Here is a 13,578-nt window from a genome sequence, read left to right on the forward strand (position 1 = left end):
GCAAAGTAAGAACCTAGATAGCAATATATATATATATATACGCATATTATGCACTCAAATATTTATCGATTTGCTTTGATTCATATTTATCTGCTTATAATGTAATAAGATCATAGATTTAGATCTGAAAGGGACACAAGGGGCCATAGAGTACAACCTCCCTTGCTTTTTCAGATAAGAAAATTGAGGTCCAGCAAGGTGAAGTGACTTCCACAATATCGTATAGATAGTAGGTATGACAGAGAACCCACATTCTTTGACTCCAAATTATGTGTTCTTTCCACTATCCTATGTAGCCTCTTGATGAATGGGGATTTCACCTCTTGCAATTTGTGGCAAGACATTTTAAAATTCTCTTAAAGAAATGATTAAATGAAGAATTAAAACACCCAGAATCATTTCTTCTCCTCTAAATTTTTATGAAAGGCTTCATGAGGAAATTACCTTCATGTACCCAATGGATCTGAGACATAGAATTGATACAAGGCAATATCAGAAGAGTTTCATTTGAAAACTTTTGTTGGCTAGCATTTTGTATAAAAATAGTCAAATAATCCATGAATTAAAATTAAATTTCATTTTGATACTCTTTTGAAAGATATAAAATTCATCAAAATTAGTCAACTCCATAAAAAGTTAATATGAAAAAAGACAAATATGAAATACTTTGAAGTCTAGTTAAACAAAAACATTGCTTCATTTGGTTAGTTAATTGTAGTGTAGGTGCGAACCTGATGCATAGATATGCTTTGTATGTACAAAGCAGTGGCAGATAACTAATATCATGGCATCCCTCATAATCATTATAGATTAATCTGTAGAAAATATATCAGTATTGTTGGGTGTGTCTCATAAAGTTTCTATTTAACTAGACTCAAGTATAGTGCTGTACAAAAGCTTTAGATTTGAGGTCAGAGGATGTGGGTTTGAATCCAAGCTCTGATCTGTAGGACTGTTCAAATATTTTAATCTCTTAACTTCAGATTTTTCATTTATAAAATGAGGGGGTTAGATTTCTTCTAAGATTCCCTTTCTTTTTAAATCTATGAGCCTATGCTACTTAAAAAGATCACAAAAATACTTGAATAAAGCAGTTATCTATCAAGCATTGTAGTCCGCAGAGTAGAATGAAGAAATTTCTTAGTTTGTATGGAAAAGAGGCAGTTTGTCTCCATGAATGTTAAAAATCACACACACACACATACATGCAGAACCTCTTCATTCTATGCTGTGATGTTCATTCAATCATTTTCTCTTACTCAGATATTCTCAATTTCTCCTTTTTTTCTGAACTCTTCCCCTCAGCATAAAAACACAGTTTGGTGTAGCCTTCAAAAGCAATAATGGCTGCAGTGAAATCTCCCTTTAATTCCGCCACTCCCTCTTTCTCTTTTTCCCCTTTAACTGTCAAGCTTCTAGAAAGAGCAGTCTTCATTCATTACATCTACCTCCTCACCATTTACACTTCAACCCATAAAATATGGCTTCTATTCCCTCCATTTAATGAAATGTTTCTCTTTAAAATTGCAAATTATCACTTTAACACTAACTCCAATGGCTTTTATTTATTATAATACAACCTTATTTTTTAAACTTTAGACTTCCATGACAATTCTCCTCCTTTTTGATGGTTTCTAATATTCTCTTCCCCCTTCAACGTGGTCCCCCCTTAAGGGTTTAGTCTATGACTCTCTACCCTTATTTCTCTAAACTCTTCATCCTTCATCTTATCTATTCCAAATACCTTCAATAATACATGCAAGTAATCCTAAAATATATGTGTGTAGACTCCAAGAACTGTAGACCTATATTTCTTGCAGTGTGTAGGATTATCTTAGAATACCCGAATTTCAGAACTGAAAAGGACCTCAGAAGTCAAATAGTTAATAACATACCTTAACAAGAATCCTCTCTCCATATATCTGAAAAGTGGTCTTCTAATTTTTCCTTGTAAATTTCCAATGAAGAGGAACGACTTCCCAAGATAGCTTAAAAACTCTACATTTGAATGACTATAATCATAAGGAAGTTTTTCTATAGACTTGATTCAAATCTTTCCCTTTTTTAAAAAAAGTATTATTCTTTTACCACTTAAAATTTTTTTGAGCTCCAAATTCTCACCCTCCCTCCCTCCCTCACCACCCCCTGAGAAGGCAAGCAATATGATATCAATAATACATGTGACATCATGCAAAAACATATTTCAGTATTAGCCACATTGAAAAAAAGCAAGAAGAACAAAAAAGTGAGGAAATTATACCTCCATCTGCATTCAGAGTTTATAAATGCTCTCTGAAGTTGGATAGCATTTTCTCATAATTAGTCCTTTGGAATTGTCTTAGATTATTGAATTGGTAAAAGCAGCTAAGTCTTTCACAGTTGATCATCATTACAATATTGTTTTTACTGTGTACAATGATCTGGTCCCACTCTTTCACTTTGTATTAATTCCTATAGGTCTTGTCATGTTTTTCTTTAACCATCTCTCTTGTCATTTCTTTTTTTCTTTCTTTTATTCCTATTGATTTATTTTTATTTTTCAACATTCACTTCCACAAGATTTTGAGTACCAAAATTTCTCCGCATCTCTCTCCTTCTCTATCCCAAGACACTGTGCATTCTGATTAACTTTCCCCCCAATCTGTCCTTCCTTCTATCACCCCCTCTTCTCTTATCTCCTTCCCTTCTTTTTTCTGTAGGGTAATAAAGATTTTAATACCCCATTGCCTATATATCTTATATTCCAGTTGCATCTAAAAATAATTTTAGACATTTGTTCCCTTAATATTCTTTGTCTTCTTCCCTCCTCACCCACCCTCATTGAGAAGGCAAGTAATTCAATATAGGTTATACATGTGTCATCATGCAAAACACTTCCACACAGTCATGTTGTGAAAGACTAACTATATTTCCCTCCAACCTATCCCACTCCCAATTTATTCTATTCTGTCCTTTGACCCTCAAAAGTGTTTACTTCTAATTATCCCCTCCTCCAATTTGTCCTCCCTTCTATCATCCCATAGGGTAAAAGATAGATTTTTGTACCCAACTGAGTTTCTGTGTTATTAGTTCCTTAAACCAAATCTAATGAGAGTAAGGTTCACTAATCCCCTCTTACCTCCTCCCTCTTCCCCTCTAGTGTAAAACCTTTTCCTTGCTTTTTTAATGTGAGATAATTTATCCCATTCTACCTCTCTTTCTCTTTCTCACAGTACATTCCTCTCTTATCCCTTAAATTTTACTTTTTAGATATTATCCCTTCATATTCCACTCACCCCTCCAACTATCCTAATACTGAGAAAAGTCTCATGAGTTATAAATATCATCTTTCCCTACAGGAATGTACACAATTCAAATTTAATAAATCTCTTATGAATTCTTTTTCCTGTTTACCTTTTCATTTTTTTCTTGATTCTTGTATTTGAAAGTCCCATTTTCTATTCAGCTCTGGTCTTTTCATCAACAATGCTTAAAAGTCCTCTATTTTATTAAATATCAATTTCTTCCCCTGAAAGATCATATTCAGTTTTGCTAGGTAGGGGATTCTCAGTTTTAATCCTAGCTCCTTTGACCTCTGGAATATCATATTCCAAACCCTCCACTTCCTTAATGCAGAAGCTGCTAAATCTTATGTTATCTTGATTGTGTTCCCACAATACTTGAATTGTTTCTTTCTGACTGCTTGCAATATTTTTTCCTTGACCTGGGAACTCTGGAATTTGACTGCAATATTCCTAGGAGTTTTCCTTTTGTGATCTCTTTGAGGAGGTAATAGGTGGATCCTTTCCATTGATTTTATCCTCTGGTTCTCGAGTATTAGGGCAATTTTCCTTGATAATTTCTTGAAAGGTGATGTCAAGGCTCCTTTTTTTATTGTGATTTTCAGGTAGTCCAATAATTTGGATATCTTCCCATGCCTTTCTAAAATTCAGCTGAAACATTATAGATTTCGCTCCAATTCCTCATCTTAATTCTCCATGAAGATGTTTTAGGTGGGTTTCTTATGAAGATATTGTTAGATTCTGCTTTCTTATCCATGCTGTTGTCTTCTTCAGCTTTATACCTTAGTTCATTCTATATTTTCTTAGTTAGGATGATTAATTGTATACTTTATTCCATTCTATTCTTTGACACTTTTTCTTGGCTCAATTTGCTGTCCTCTCTTCATAAAGAACAGGATGATAAGAGAGATGTGTGGTTAGCATTAGTTCCCTAGATCTTATGCAATCTGCTTCTGCTCCACTGTCACACTTCTCTTTCCCTTGCACAGAGTCCAATTAGTCAGTCAATAAACATTTATTAAGCACCTACTATGTGACAAGCACTATGCTAAACACTGGGAAAAGGCAAAAGATAGTCCTTGAACACAAGGAGATCACAATGTAATGGAGGAGCCAAAAAGTAGCAAATATTTGCCAACAAGCTATATGTAGAATAAGAAGAAAATAATTAAAGGAGGGAAGGCACCAGGATTAAGATGAGTTAGGAAAAATTTCCTGTGGATGAGATTTTAGTGGAGACTTAAAGGGAGAAGGCTGAGAGAGGGCTAGGTAATAAAAGGTTTTGATCCCCAAATCGAGGATTTTATATTTGATCTTGTTAAGGAACCACTGGAGTTTATTGAGTAGCAGGATGATACAGTCAGTCCTGCACTTTAGGAAAATCACTTTGGTGGCTGAATGGAAGATATGTTGGAGTAAGGATACTCTTGAAGTGGTCCTATCAACTGCCAGGCTGTTACAATTGTCTAGGTATGAAATGATGAAGGCCTTCACCAGAGTGGTGGGATTGTTAGAGAAGAGAAGGGGCCACATTCAAGAAATCTTACAAAGGTGAAATCAATAGGCCGGAGCAATAGATTCAACATAAGGAAGGGGTGAGCTATAGAGAAAAATGTTGTCATTCAGTAATTTCAGACATATCAAACCATTCATGACCTCATTTGGGGTTTTCTTGGCAAAGACACTGGAGTGGTTTGCCATTTCTTTCTCTAGCTCACTTTACAGATGAGAAAGCTGAAGCAAACGGATAAGTGACTTGCCACAGGGTCACAGTTAGTAAGTGTATGAGGTCAAATTTGAACTCAAGTCTTCTTGACTCTGGGATTTGGTGTGGTGCATTTTCTAGAATCTGTTCAGAGAACCTTGTGGACAAGAGCTCAGTGTATTGCTTCCCATCATGCTTCCATATTCCTCCATGTCTCTCTGACCTTATCTTTAAATGAACTCACTCTCTTTCTCCAACTGCCAAAGCCCTTTACTTCAAAGTCCACATCAGGTGAAGTTTTCCTGATATTTCCCTCATTTCCACCCTTTGGTAAAAGTTATTTCCCCTTCAAATTTCTCAGAAAAAACTTTGCTTGGACCTTTCTTTCACATTCATCTTATGCTTCCCTAATATTACTGTTATCAGTGTTTAGTTATGTCATAACCTTTTAGTTACATGAGTCTTTCACCAGATCTCCATTCAAGCATATGGTTCATGACAACAGTCAATGTCATATCGAGGATTATAATCCTAGAGTCTATTACAGTCTCATGTACAGTGTGTTTAATAAATGTTTGTGGAATGGAATGACTAAATTAATTGTTGATACATTTCCAGGTATTCTGAGTATTGGGTTACTGGAAGACATATAAAGAATTTCTATAGTCAACAGGAAAATACAAAGGATTTAATGAAAGTTACATGTTATCTTCAAGACACAATTGGAAATCATGCATACTTTCAGATATTCATAGATTTATGTGCAGTCTCTGATGCTACTGCAAACAATCTGCTAACTAATGTTATATCTGGGATGATCAGGAGTATTTTACAAAAGAATTAACAATATATTTCTATAAACTACACATGGACAACTTTATGTGTGCTCTGAAATTATTTTTCAGTAGTGTTCAACAGTTTCAATAGTACTGAGTGAAGAAACCCACCTGAACACAGTGCAAAAATTGCTAGAATAGAAGGATTTAAATATTTAAAAAGATTAATCAATGTTTTTATTTTTAGAGAGAACTAAAAACTTGAAGACTACAATGAACAGCAGAATGATTTTTCTCACCTTGAATTCCCACTCTGCAAGGAGCTGTCCTGTCCTACTTGGGACTGATATGAAATACTTAGCTTTCATTCCATTTCTTGATTATTCTTTTCATATGTAAAGAATATTTTGGATATTAACTATAATGCCTGGCACAGAGTAAGCACTTAAAAAGTGTTTATATCTGTTTTAAATATCAGAAACCACACAAAATGTACTGGCTTTCCCCAAGCATATCTTGGAGAAATAGAAGGAGCTACCCTAAAAGAATTTTATAATCACTTGAATGAAACACTGTGTGGAATTAAAGAAAAATGTTATTGTAGATTAAATACCTTTACACCAGAAACCAAGACACTACCAAAACTTTCTTCTTTCAAGATCTATTTACATGTAAAAATTATATTCATTAATAAACCATTTTCATGTATTAAAAATTAATTGTTGCTGTTTTTGCTTTGTAATTTTTATAGTTTTCTCTGAGGATAAAACTAGGTTAATCTTGATGTGAATTAATTAACATTCAAAAGTCTGCTGGCACTGAGAAACCAAAAGCTTAATTCCTTGTGTATGATGCAGGTAATGAAACTCTTAAGATAAAAAGTAAAACAAAATACTTTTGACCTTGTGCTTATTTGCTGTGCAAGTCTTAAAAAGCCTCTGCTGGGCCTGGGGACTAGGACACTCCTCCCCTCCTCTTTCTCCACTAAAAGATCCCTCTGCTTTGGATAGATGCGTTTATTTTCTATACATAAAATAGATAGCAGACACAAAATACTCACAAGCAGACATTGAAAAAAAGTCTTTAAAAAGAAGCAGAAATAAATTCTGTTGTATATTCTTGAGAGGTCCGTATTTTAACATCATCTAAACATTAGATATTTTGCAGTCTTAATGTTGGGAATTTGCTGCCTGTCAGCAAATGAACCAAGTGATCCAGGCTTGATGAAACTCTTGAACTCCCAGAGTGGATTCCAAGCCTGGAAACTTCAATCTCAGTATCAACATTTGTTTATCTAAAATCAGGAAAGAACCTATGCAGAAGAGAAATCCGTTGGGATTTACCTGCCATATGCAAGCTGTTCTTATCTTTGTGATTTATAGGAAATATATACAGAACATGTTGATAATAGCATGATAAATATAGAACTAAAGAGGATCTCAGAGGCCACGTAGCCAGCCCATTAATTTTGCAGATGAGGAAACTAATAAAAAAGAGAAATCAAATGATTTGTTTATGATCATACAGAGAGTAAACTTTAGAAGTAGGATTTCAAACAGCGTGCTCTGGATACAGAACCAGTTAGCGCCCATTCCCATAAACAATGCTGTCTCCAATCCAATGTGTGGAAAGGCAAAGTTAGTGATTGTATGGTGAGATTAATTTGAAGGATATAAAAAAACCCTAATATACCCCAGTAATTTCCAGGGTTAAAGTCACCCCATTGTACCTCTATAGGTTTCTTATTCGATTACATATCTTACATGAGATAATAATTGTCAGCCACTAAAGATATTAATTTAATACTAAACATAAATTAGCTTATCTGATTAACCAGTTTATCACTTAGTGAGATTTTGAAGGAAAGAGACAGAACATTTAAGTTGTGTTGGAAGGAGGAACTGGTGGTCCTAGAGAGATCAGATGAAATAGAATTTTGAGAGCCAGGATTTCTTGAGGAGTATGTAAAAGAGGAAATGGGCTAAAGACAAATTTTACCTAGAACCAACACTATTTATTAAACCACAAAAACAAACTACAGAAATCTCTTTCCTGTGAAGGAAATAAGGGAAAGGGAAGGGAATAAATATTTATATAGCACCTACCAAGTGCCTAAGCTCTTTGCAAATATCTCATTTGATTCTGACACTAATAAGTGCTTTAAGATTTACAAATTCCTTTGTGTATATGAGTTCATTTGAACTTCACTACAAAGTATAACAATACTCTAGCTATCACGACCACTATTTTCCAGATGGAGAAACAGAGGCTCAGAAAGCTAAAGTGATTTGCCTTTAGTGACATAGTTCACAAAGATCAGAGTAAGGATTCAGAACCAGGATTTTTGTAATCCCATAATGTAGCCAAATTATTGTATGTGTCTGTATGTATGTATGTGTGCGTATGCATGGATGTGTGTATATGTATATATGTGTACATATATATAAATGCATGTGTGTATATGGAGAACCTGGAAAAATCAGTTTCATGAAAGCCAAGAGATGAGAGAGTATGTTGGAGGAAGGAGTCGTCCAAATTGTCAAAAACTGAAGAGAGATCAAAAGGGTTATTAGTAATCTTGGACAGAGAAGTTAAAGTAGAATTGTAGGTGTGGAAATTCAGAATGTTAGTAAGAAGTGTGATTAAAAAAAGAAAAAGAAAAAAACCAGGCTGATTAGGTAGCAAGAAAGAAATAAAAAAATACCTTGAGCATGTACTAGTTTACACATCATGATAATGTGCTTAGTGTATAGTTTCTAGTATTGACTGAACTCCCTAGGGAAAATGTCAGAATATGCCCGGGGCGACTCCCGGGCCTTCGCCTTCTACTTACCTATCCCTGGTCTTCGGACGTCTCCGGCCCCTCTCCTGGTTGGGGGAGGGGAATTCCCTCTCCCTGTTGGGGGAGGGGAATAAACAGGCAGAGCACCCGAAAGGAGTTGCAGCCAGCAAGCTTTATTGCGTTTCTTCTCCCCCAGCTCTCGTGGTCATCCCCTTTTATTATCCCCTGTCTCCTCCCCCGTACCTCCCATGGGCGGGCGAGCTCCTCCCAAGTGCCTCCCCGTGGGTGGAGCCAGCCTGTTACCAGGGCCATCCCAGTACCCCACAAGAGGGTAGGTTCGGACCCTCAGGCGTCTCACGGTCCTCACGCGGGACCCCGGTCCAGAGCTGTCCCCCAACAAGAATACATAAAAAAGCTTGTGCTTTAAGCATGAGAAGACATGAATACCTTGCAATCAGTACCATTTGAGTGAGGACTCACCTCAGAAAGAGCATAGATTTATTGAAGTAATGTTGGTTAGAGCTTCCTGCAAGTGAGACAGAGGTCTTCAAATCTCTGCCTAATATGATTTTTGTTGGCCCCACCACCCCATACCTGCCATGATGATTGACTATATCCCCAATAATCCAAATGATCAAAGTGGGAATCAGAAGAGCATGATTGTATTAGATAATTTTAGTGATAGTTAATAGTATCATCTTCATTTTTAAACAATTGTATATTTGATTAAGAGGATTTTGGTATTGTTTTAAAGTGTATCAATTGCTTCACAATAATTGATAGGGATATGTAGAGGTCTCACTAAGAATTATTGCGTCCTTTCTAGATCCTGAAGTTTTTCTTATTACCATGTCTAAATTTAGAGAAACAAACCATGGTGCTATAATTCTTTCCTCCCATAAAGATTTCTTTAAGTTTCTGCTGTTATTGTGGGTACTGTCTCCATTGACTCAAATCACAATTCTTTTGTGTCTCCAAAGGTACTCAATAGGAGTTTCTGTGGTGAAAAAATCCATCATCTCCTGTCCAACCTAGGAATAAGATATTTTGAACCTAGTCAGGCTGGTTTTTTCAATAGCAAATAGTCTACTCCTAAGCCCATCCTCAAACCCAGCTTCTATTCTATCAGTATAGCTTTTGAGAACACAGATATTCCTCTATGCTAAGCAAGTAAGGGGATTTAATTTTATTAAATGTGTTTCTTTTCAGTTTTCAACAATAACTTCCACAAAATTTTGAATTTCAAATTTTTTCCCCATCTCCTCCTCCCACCAACTCAGGACTACTTTCCTCCAATTTGTTCTCCCTTCTATCAACCCCACCCCCTTATCACCTTCTTTTCTATTTTCTTGTAGATCAAGATAGATTTCTATACCCTATTGCCTATATGTCTTATTTCCTAGTTGAATGTAAAAAAAATATCCGGTATTCATTTTTAAAACTGGGTTCCACATTCACTCCTTTCCCCTTTCTCCACCTACCCTCATTGAGACAGCAAGCAATTCAATATCACTTATACATGTGTAGTCATGCAAGATACTTCCATAAAAGTCATTTTGTAAAAGACTAACTGTATTTCCCTCTATCCTGTCTCACCCTCCATTTATTCTCTTCTCTCCTTTGACTTGTCCCTCTACAAAAGTGTTTGCTTTCAATTACCCCTTCCCCCATTCTGCTGTCCCTTCTATTGTTCCTCCTCTCTTATCTCATTCCCCCCTGCTTTCCTGTAAAGTGAGATAAAGTTTCATGCCCAATCAACTGTGTATGGTATTGCCTCCTGAAGCCAAGTCTGATGAAAGGAAGGCTCACTTCTTCTGTCTCACCTTCCCCCCTTTCCCTCCATTGTAAAAGTTCTTTCTTGCTTCTTTCATGTGAGAAGGTTTACTACATTCTACCTCTCCCTTCCTCTTTCTCCCAGTACATTTCTCTCAACTTGTAGTTTTCGGTTTTAGATACCATCCCTTCATGTTCAGGTCACCCTGAGCCTTCTGTCTGTCTGTCTCTCTCTTCACATACACACACACACACACACACACACACACACACACACACACATATATATATATATACACACACATATATATATATGTATATATATATGAGACTGAGATTAAGTCTTGTGCCCTTCTGAGTATTACATTTAGGGCAGCTGTGTCATTTACTTGAATCTAGTTGCCTCATGGCATGTATATAACACAAATTCTCCTTGTGCCATGAACATAACAGCATAATGTTACTGTTGAAAAAGAATAAATTGACTGTGTCACTTCCACTTTCTAATACTGGAACTCCTTGACCACATCTGAGGTATACCACCCCTCCTCAAAGGAGAGGCATTACTTTGCTAACAGAAGTTGATAATGTCAAAATAATGCCTTTTCCAGTAGCAGTGTATGTCTGTGAGAGTTGAACTATAAGGAAACTGCTCAGAATTGACCCTTTCAAATCATGGTACTAGAGAAGACTTTTGGTAGTCCCTTGGGCAGCAAGGAGATCAAATCAGTCAGTACTTAAAGGAATTAATTCAGGTTATTCGCTGCAAGGTCATATACTGAAGATGAAGCTTAAATATTTTGACCACATAAGGAGAAGACAAGACTCATTGGAAAGAACCCTGATTTTGGTAAATACTGATGGCAAAAGGAAAATGGGATTGCAGAGGATGAAAACGAATGATAATACCATGGAAACAAAGAACATGAACTTTGATGGACTTTGAGAAATAGTAGAAAATAGAAGGGCCTGACATGCTATGGTCCATGGGGTCACAAAGAGTTAGATATGACTGAATGACTGAACAACAAGAAGAGATGATATAATTTAATTGCTCCTTTATTTCTTACATGATGAAATCATCCTGGTCAATGCCAACAGGTAAATGAAGGTTTGAGTTTGTGGAACTTTTGATCTACTTGATCTACTTTGATTTAATTCATTTATGTTTTAAAATAGATACGTCTGAAAGTATGATTGGAGGCAGAAGTTAGAAATTTGGGTACAGGTTTGAAAAACACATTAAATTCCACCCCATCACATATTTTTCATACAATAAGATTTGCCTGTTGTAATAACTAAGGAGTTGTTGACCTATATAGAATATAACTCTTTAAAGAAGTGAAAGAAATTTCCCATGACTAAGTCTTCAATATTAGCAAGCAGTGTCTTAAGTAAATTTAAAGGCATCTATATTAAGCCACACTCATTTTTAGACAATTTATTTAGCTTCTGTTTAGTAGTAATACTGGGTAACCTATTTTTTACTTTTAAAATGGAATTGGAAAAACTCATTGGTTAAAACATATATGAAGTTTTCAGATTGGATTACATTTTACTGAGAATGGAAAGAAATGGTAAACAATGAATGTCATAATTTCCAGACCAATGGCTTACTTAGGCAAAGTTCATTCTTAAGCTATACCTTCCTCATCAGTCTTTGGTAACTTTCTTATTTTCTCTTTCCATTTTGAGTTTAAAGAGAACATACCTTTTTACTGAGGCTTCATTGTTTCCTCTTCCTCTTCATTCATGTATATATTATTATTTCCTTTCATCATTTTCCTTCATAACATTTCACTTTTAAAAGATTGTTGCCTAAAGTTCATACTTATTTTGATTCACACTGGAGGAACAACTATTTGTCAAGGTTGTTGGTGAGGGATTCAATTCAACAAACATTTTAAAGTGCTAGTCACTGAGGACTCAATGACAAAATGAAGCATTTGCGTTCAGCAAATCTACAGGATGGAGATAATAAGAAGTTAGGAAAAGGGTTAAATCATAACCTGTAATTAAAGAAGTCAGAACAGGATATGAACTTGGAACTAGTTAGCTAAGCCCCTTCTCCCCACTTTTTTTGCAAATAAAGAAACAAATCCCATGGATTAAAATAATCCCCTATGAGTATATAGCTAATCTCATGTTAAAGTTGGGAAAGTCTTTAAAATTAAGCAAAATTATAATATGACTAAGATGGGGAGAAAAGAACTGCTGTAAATATAGAACTTCTGATTTCCTCTCTACCTAAACAAGAAAAACTAAAAAAAAAATATAAAGAGAAATTTTTTCTGTAGAAAATATCAATTTGTATTACATTGTTCCTCTTTTTGAAAGACAAGCAAGTGAAGGTTTGGGTTTCAAAGAACAAGGCATTTTAAACAAACAAATCCGAAGTATGCTGGCAAGTATCTTTTTAGGCACAGAATGGATAGAACTCCCTTGTTACCTGTCTAAAAACAAGCAGAGGTAAAGCCAAGATGGTGGAGTGGAGAAGCTCTCCGATGAACTCTCCCCAAATTCCCTTCTAAATAAATTTAAAATAGCTCCTCCAATCAATTTGCAGAGTGACAGAACCAACAAAAGCTCAGAGTGATATTTCCAAGCCAAAAACAACTTAGGTGGTTAGCAGGAGATGTCTCTGACACTCCAGTGGGGGAGGGGCAAGCCCAAGTGGGGCAACAGCATTAGTGGTGGGCCTTGGAGGTCCCTGACAGTGGCAGCGGTAACAGTGGCAGGAGCAGTTTGGGGAGCTCTCAGCCCAGAAACGATAAAGAAGTCAGACAAATGGTCAGAAAGACATTACATGGGAACACTTTCAGGCATTGGTATGCAGGTGCTACCAACTGGGAACTCTATTGCCCATATATAGTTCTGGGTTGCAGTTCCAGGGTGAAGAGGAGCACAAATGAGGGTCACAAGGGATCAGGGGCCTTGATCAAGGTTCCAAGAAAGCGGCACACCAGCACTTGTGTCTGCAAAAGAGCAGGGGACCTGGTCACATTTTCAGGGCTAAGAAGAGCACTAGTGTTTTTAGCTGCAGGGGAACAGGGGCCCTTCCTGGATAAGAAACAAAGTACAGACCAGAAGAGCAATGACCATAGCTCCTCCAGATTATATGTACATTAGAAACATCAAAAACTTGCAAAGCTCCAGAACAGGCTCCGAAAACAACAGCATGAAAAAACATGAAGAATGAGATGGTGCTTCCCCAAACACAGGTGCTCAAACCCAGAGCTCATCTTTGACATGAAGTTCAAA

General features: G+C 36.2%; 1 protein-coding gene across 1 annotated transcript in view; it reads left to right on the plus strand.

The window, feature by feature from the left end:
- TMPRSS3 (transmembrane serine protease 3) overlaps positions 1–6,443 on the plus strand; it is a 66,525-nt gene extending 60,082 nt beyond the window's left edge. The window contains exon 13 of the mRNA XM_072615770.1: positions 6,010–6,443. Within this exon, the coding sequence (XP_072471871.1) occupies positions 6,010–6,027 (18 nt within the window). The 3' untranslated portion in view covers positions 6,028–6,443. The remainder of the gene's footprint in view (positions 1–6,009) is intronic.
- The last annotated feature ends 7,135 nt before the right edge of the window (positions 6,444–13,578 follow it).

Source organism: Notamacropus eugenii, chromosome 5, assembly GCF_028372415.1.
Source record: "Notamacropus eugenii isolate mMacEug1 chromosome 5, mMacEug1.pri_v2, whole genome shotgun sequence".
Classification (NCBI taxonomy): Eukaryota; Metazoa; Chordata; class Mammalia; order Diprotodontia; family Macropodidae; genus Notamacropus; species Notamacropus eugenii.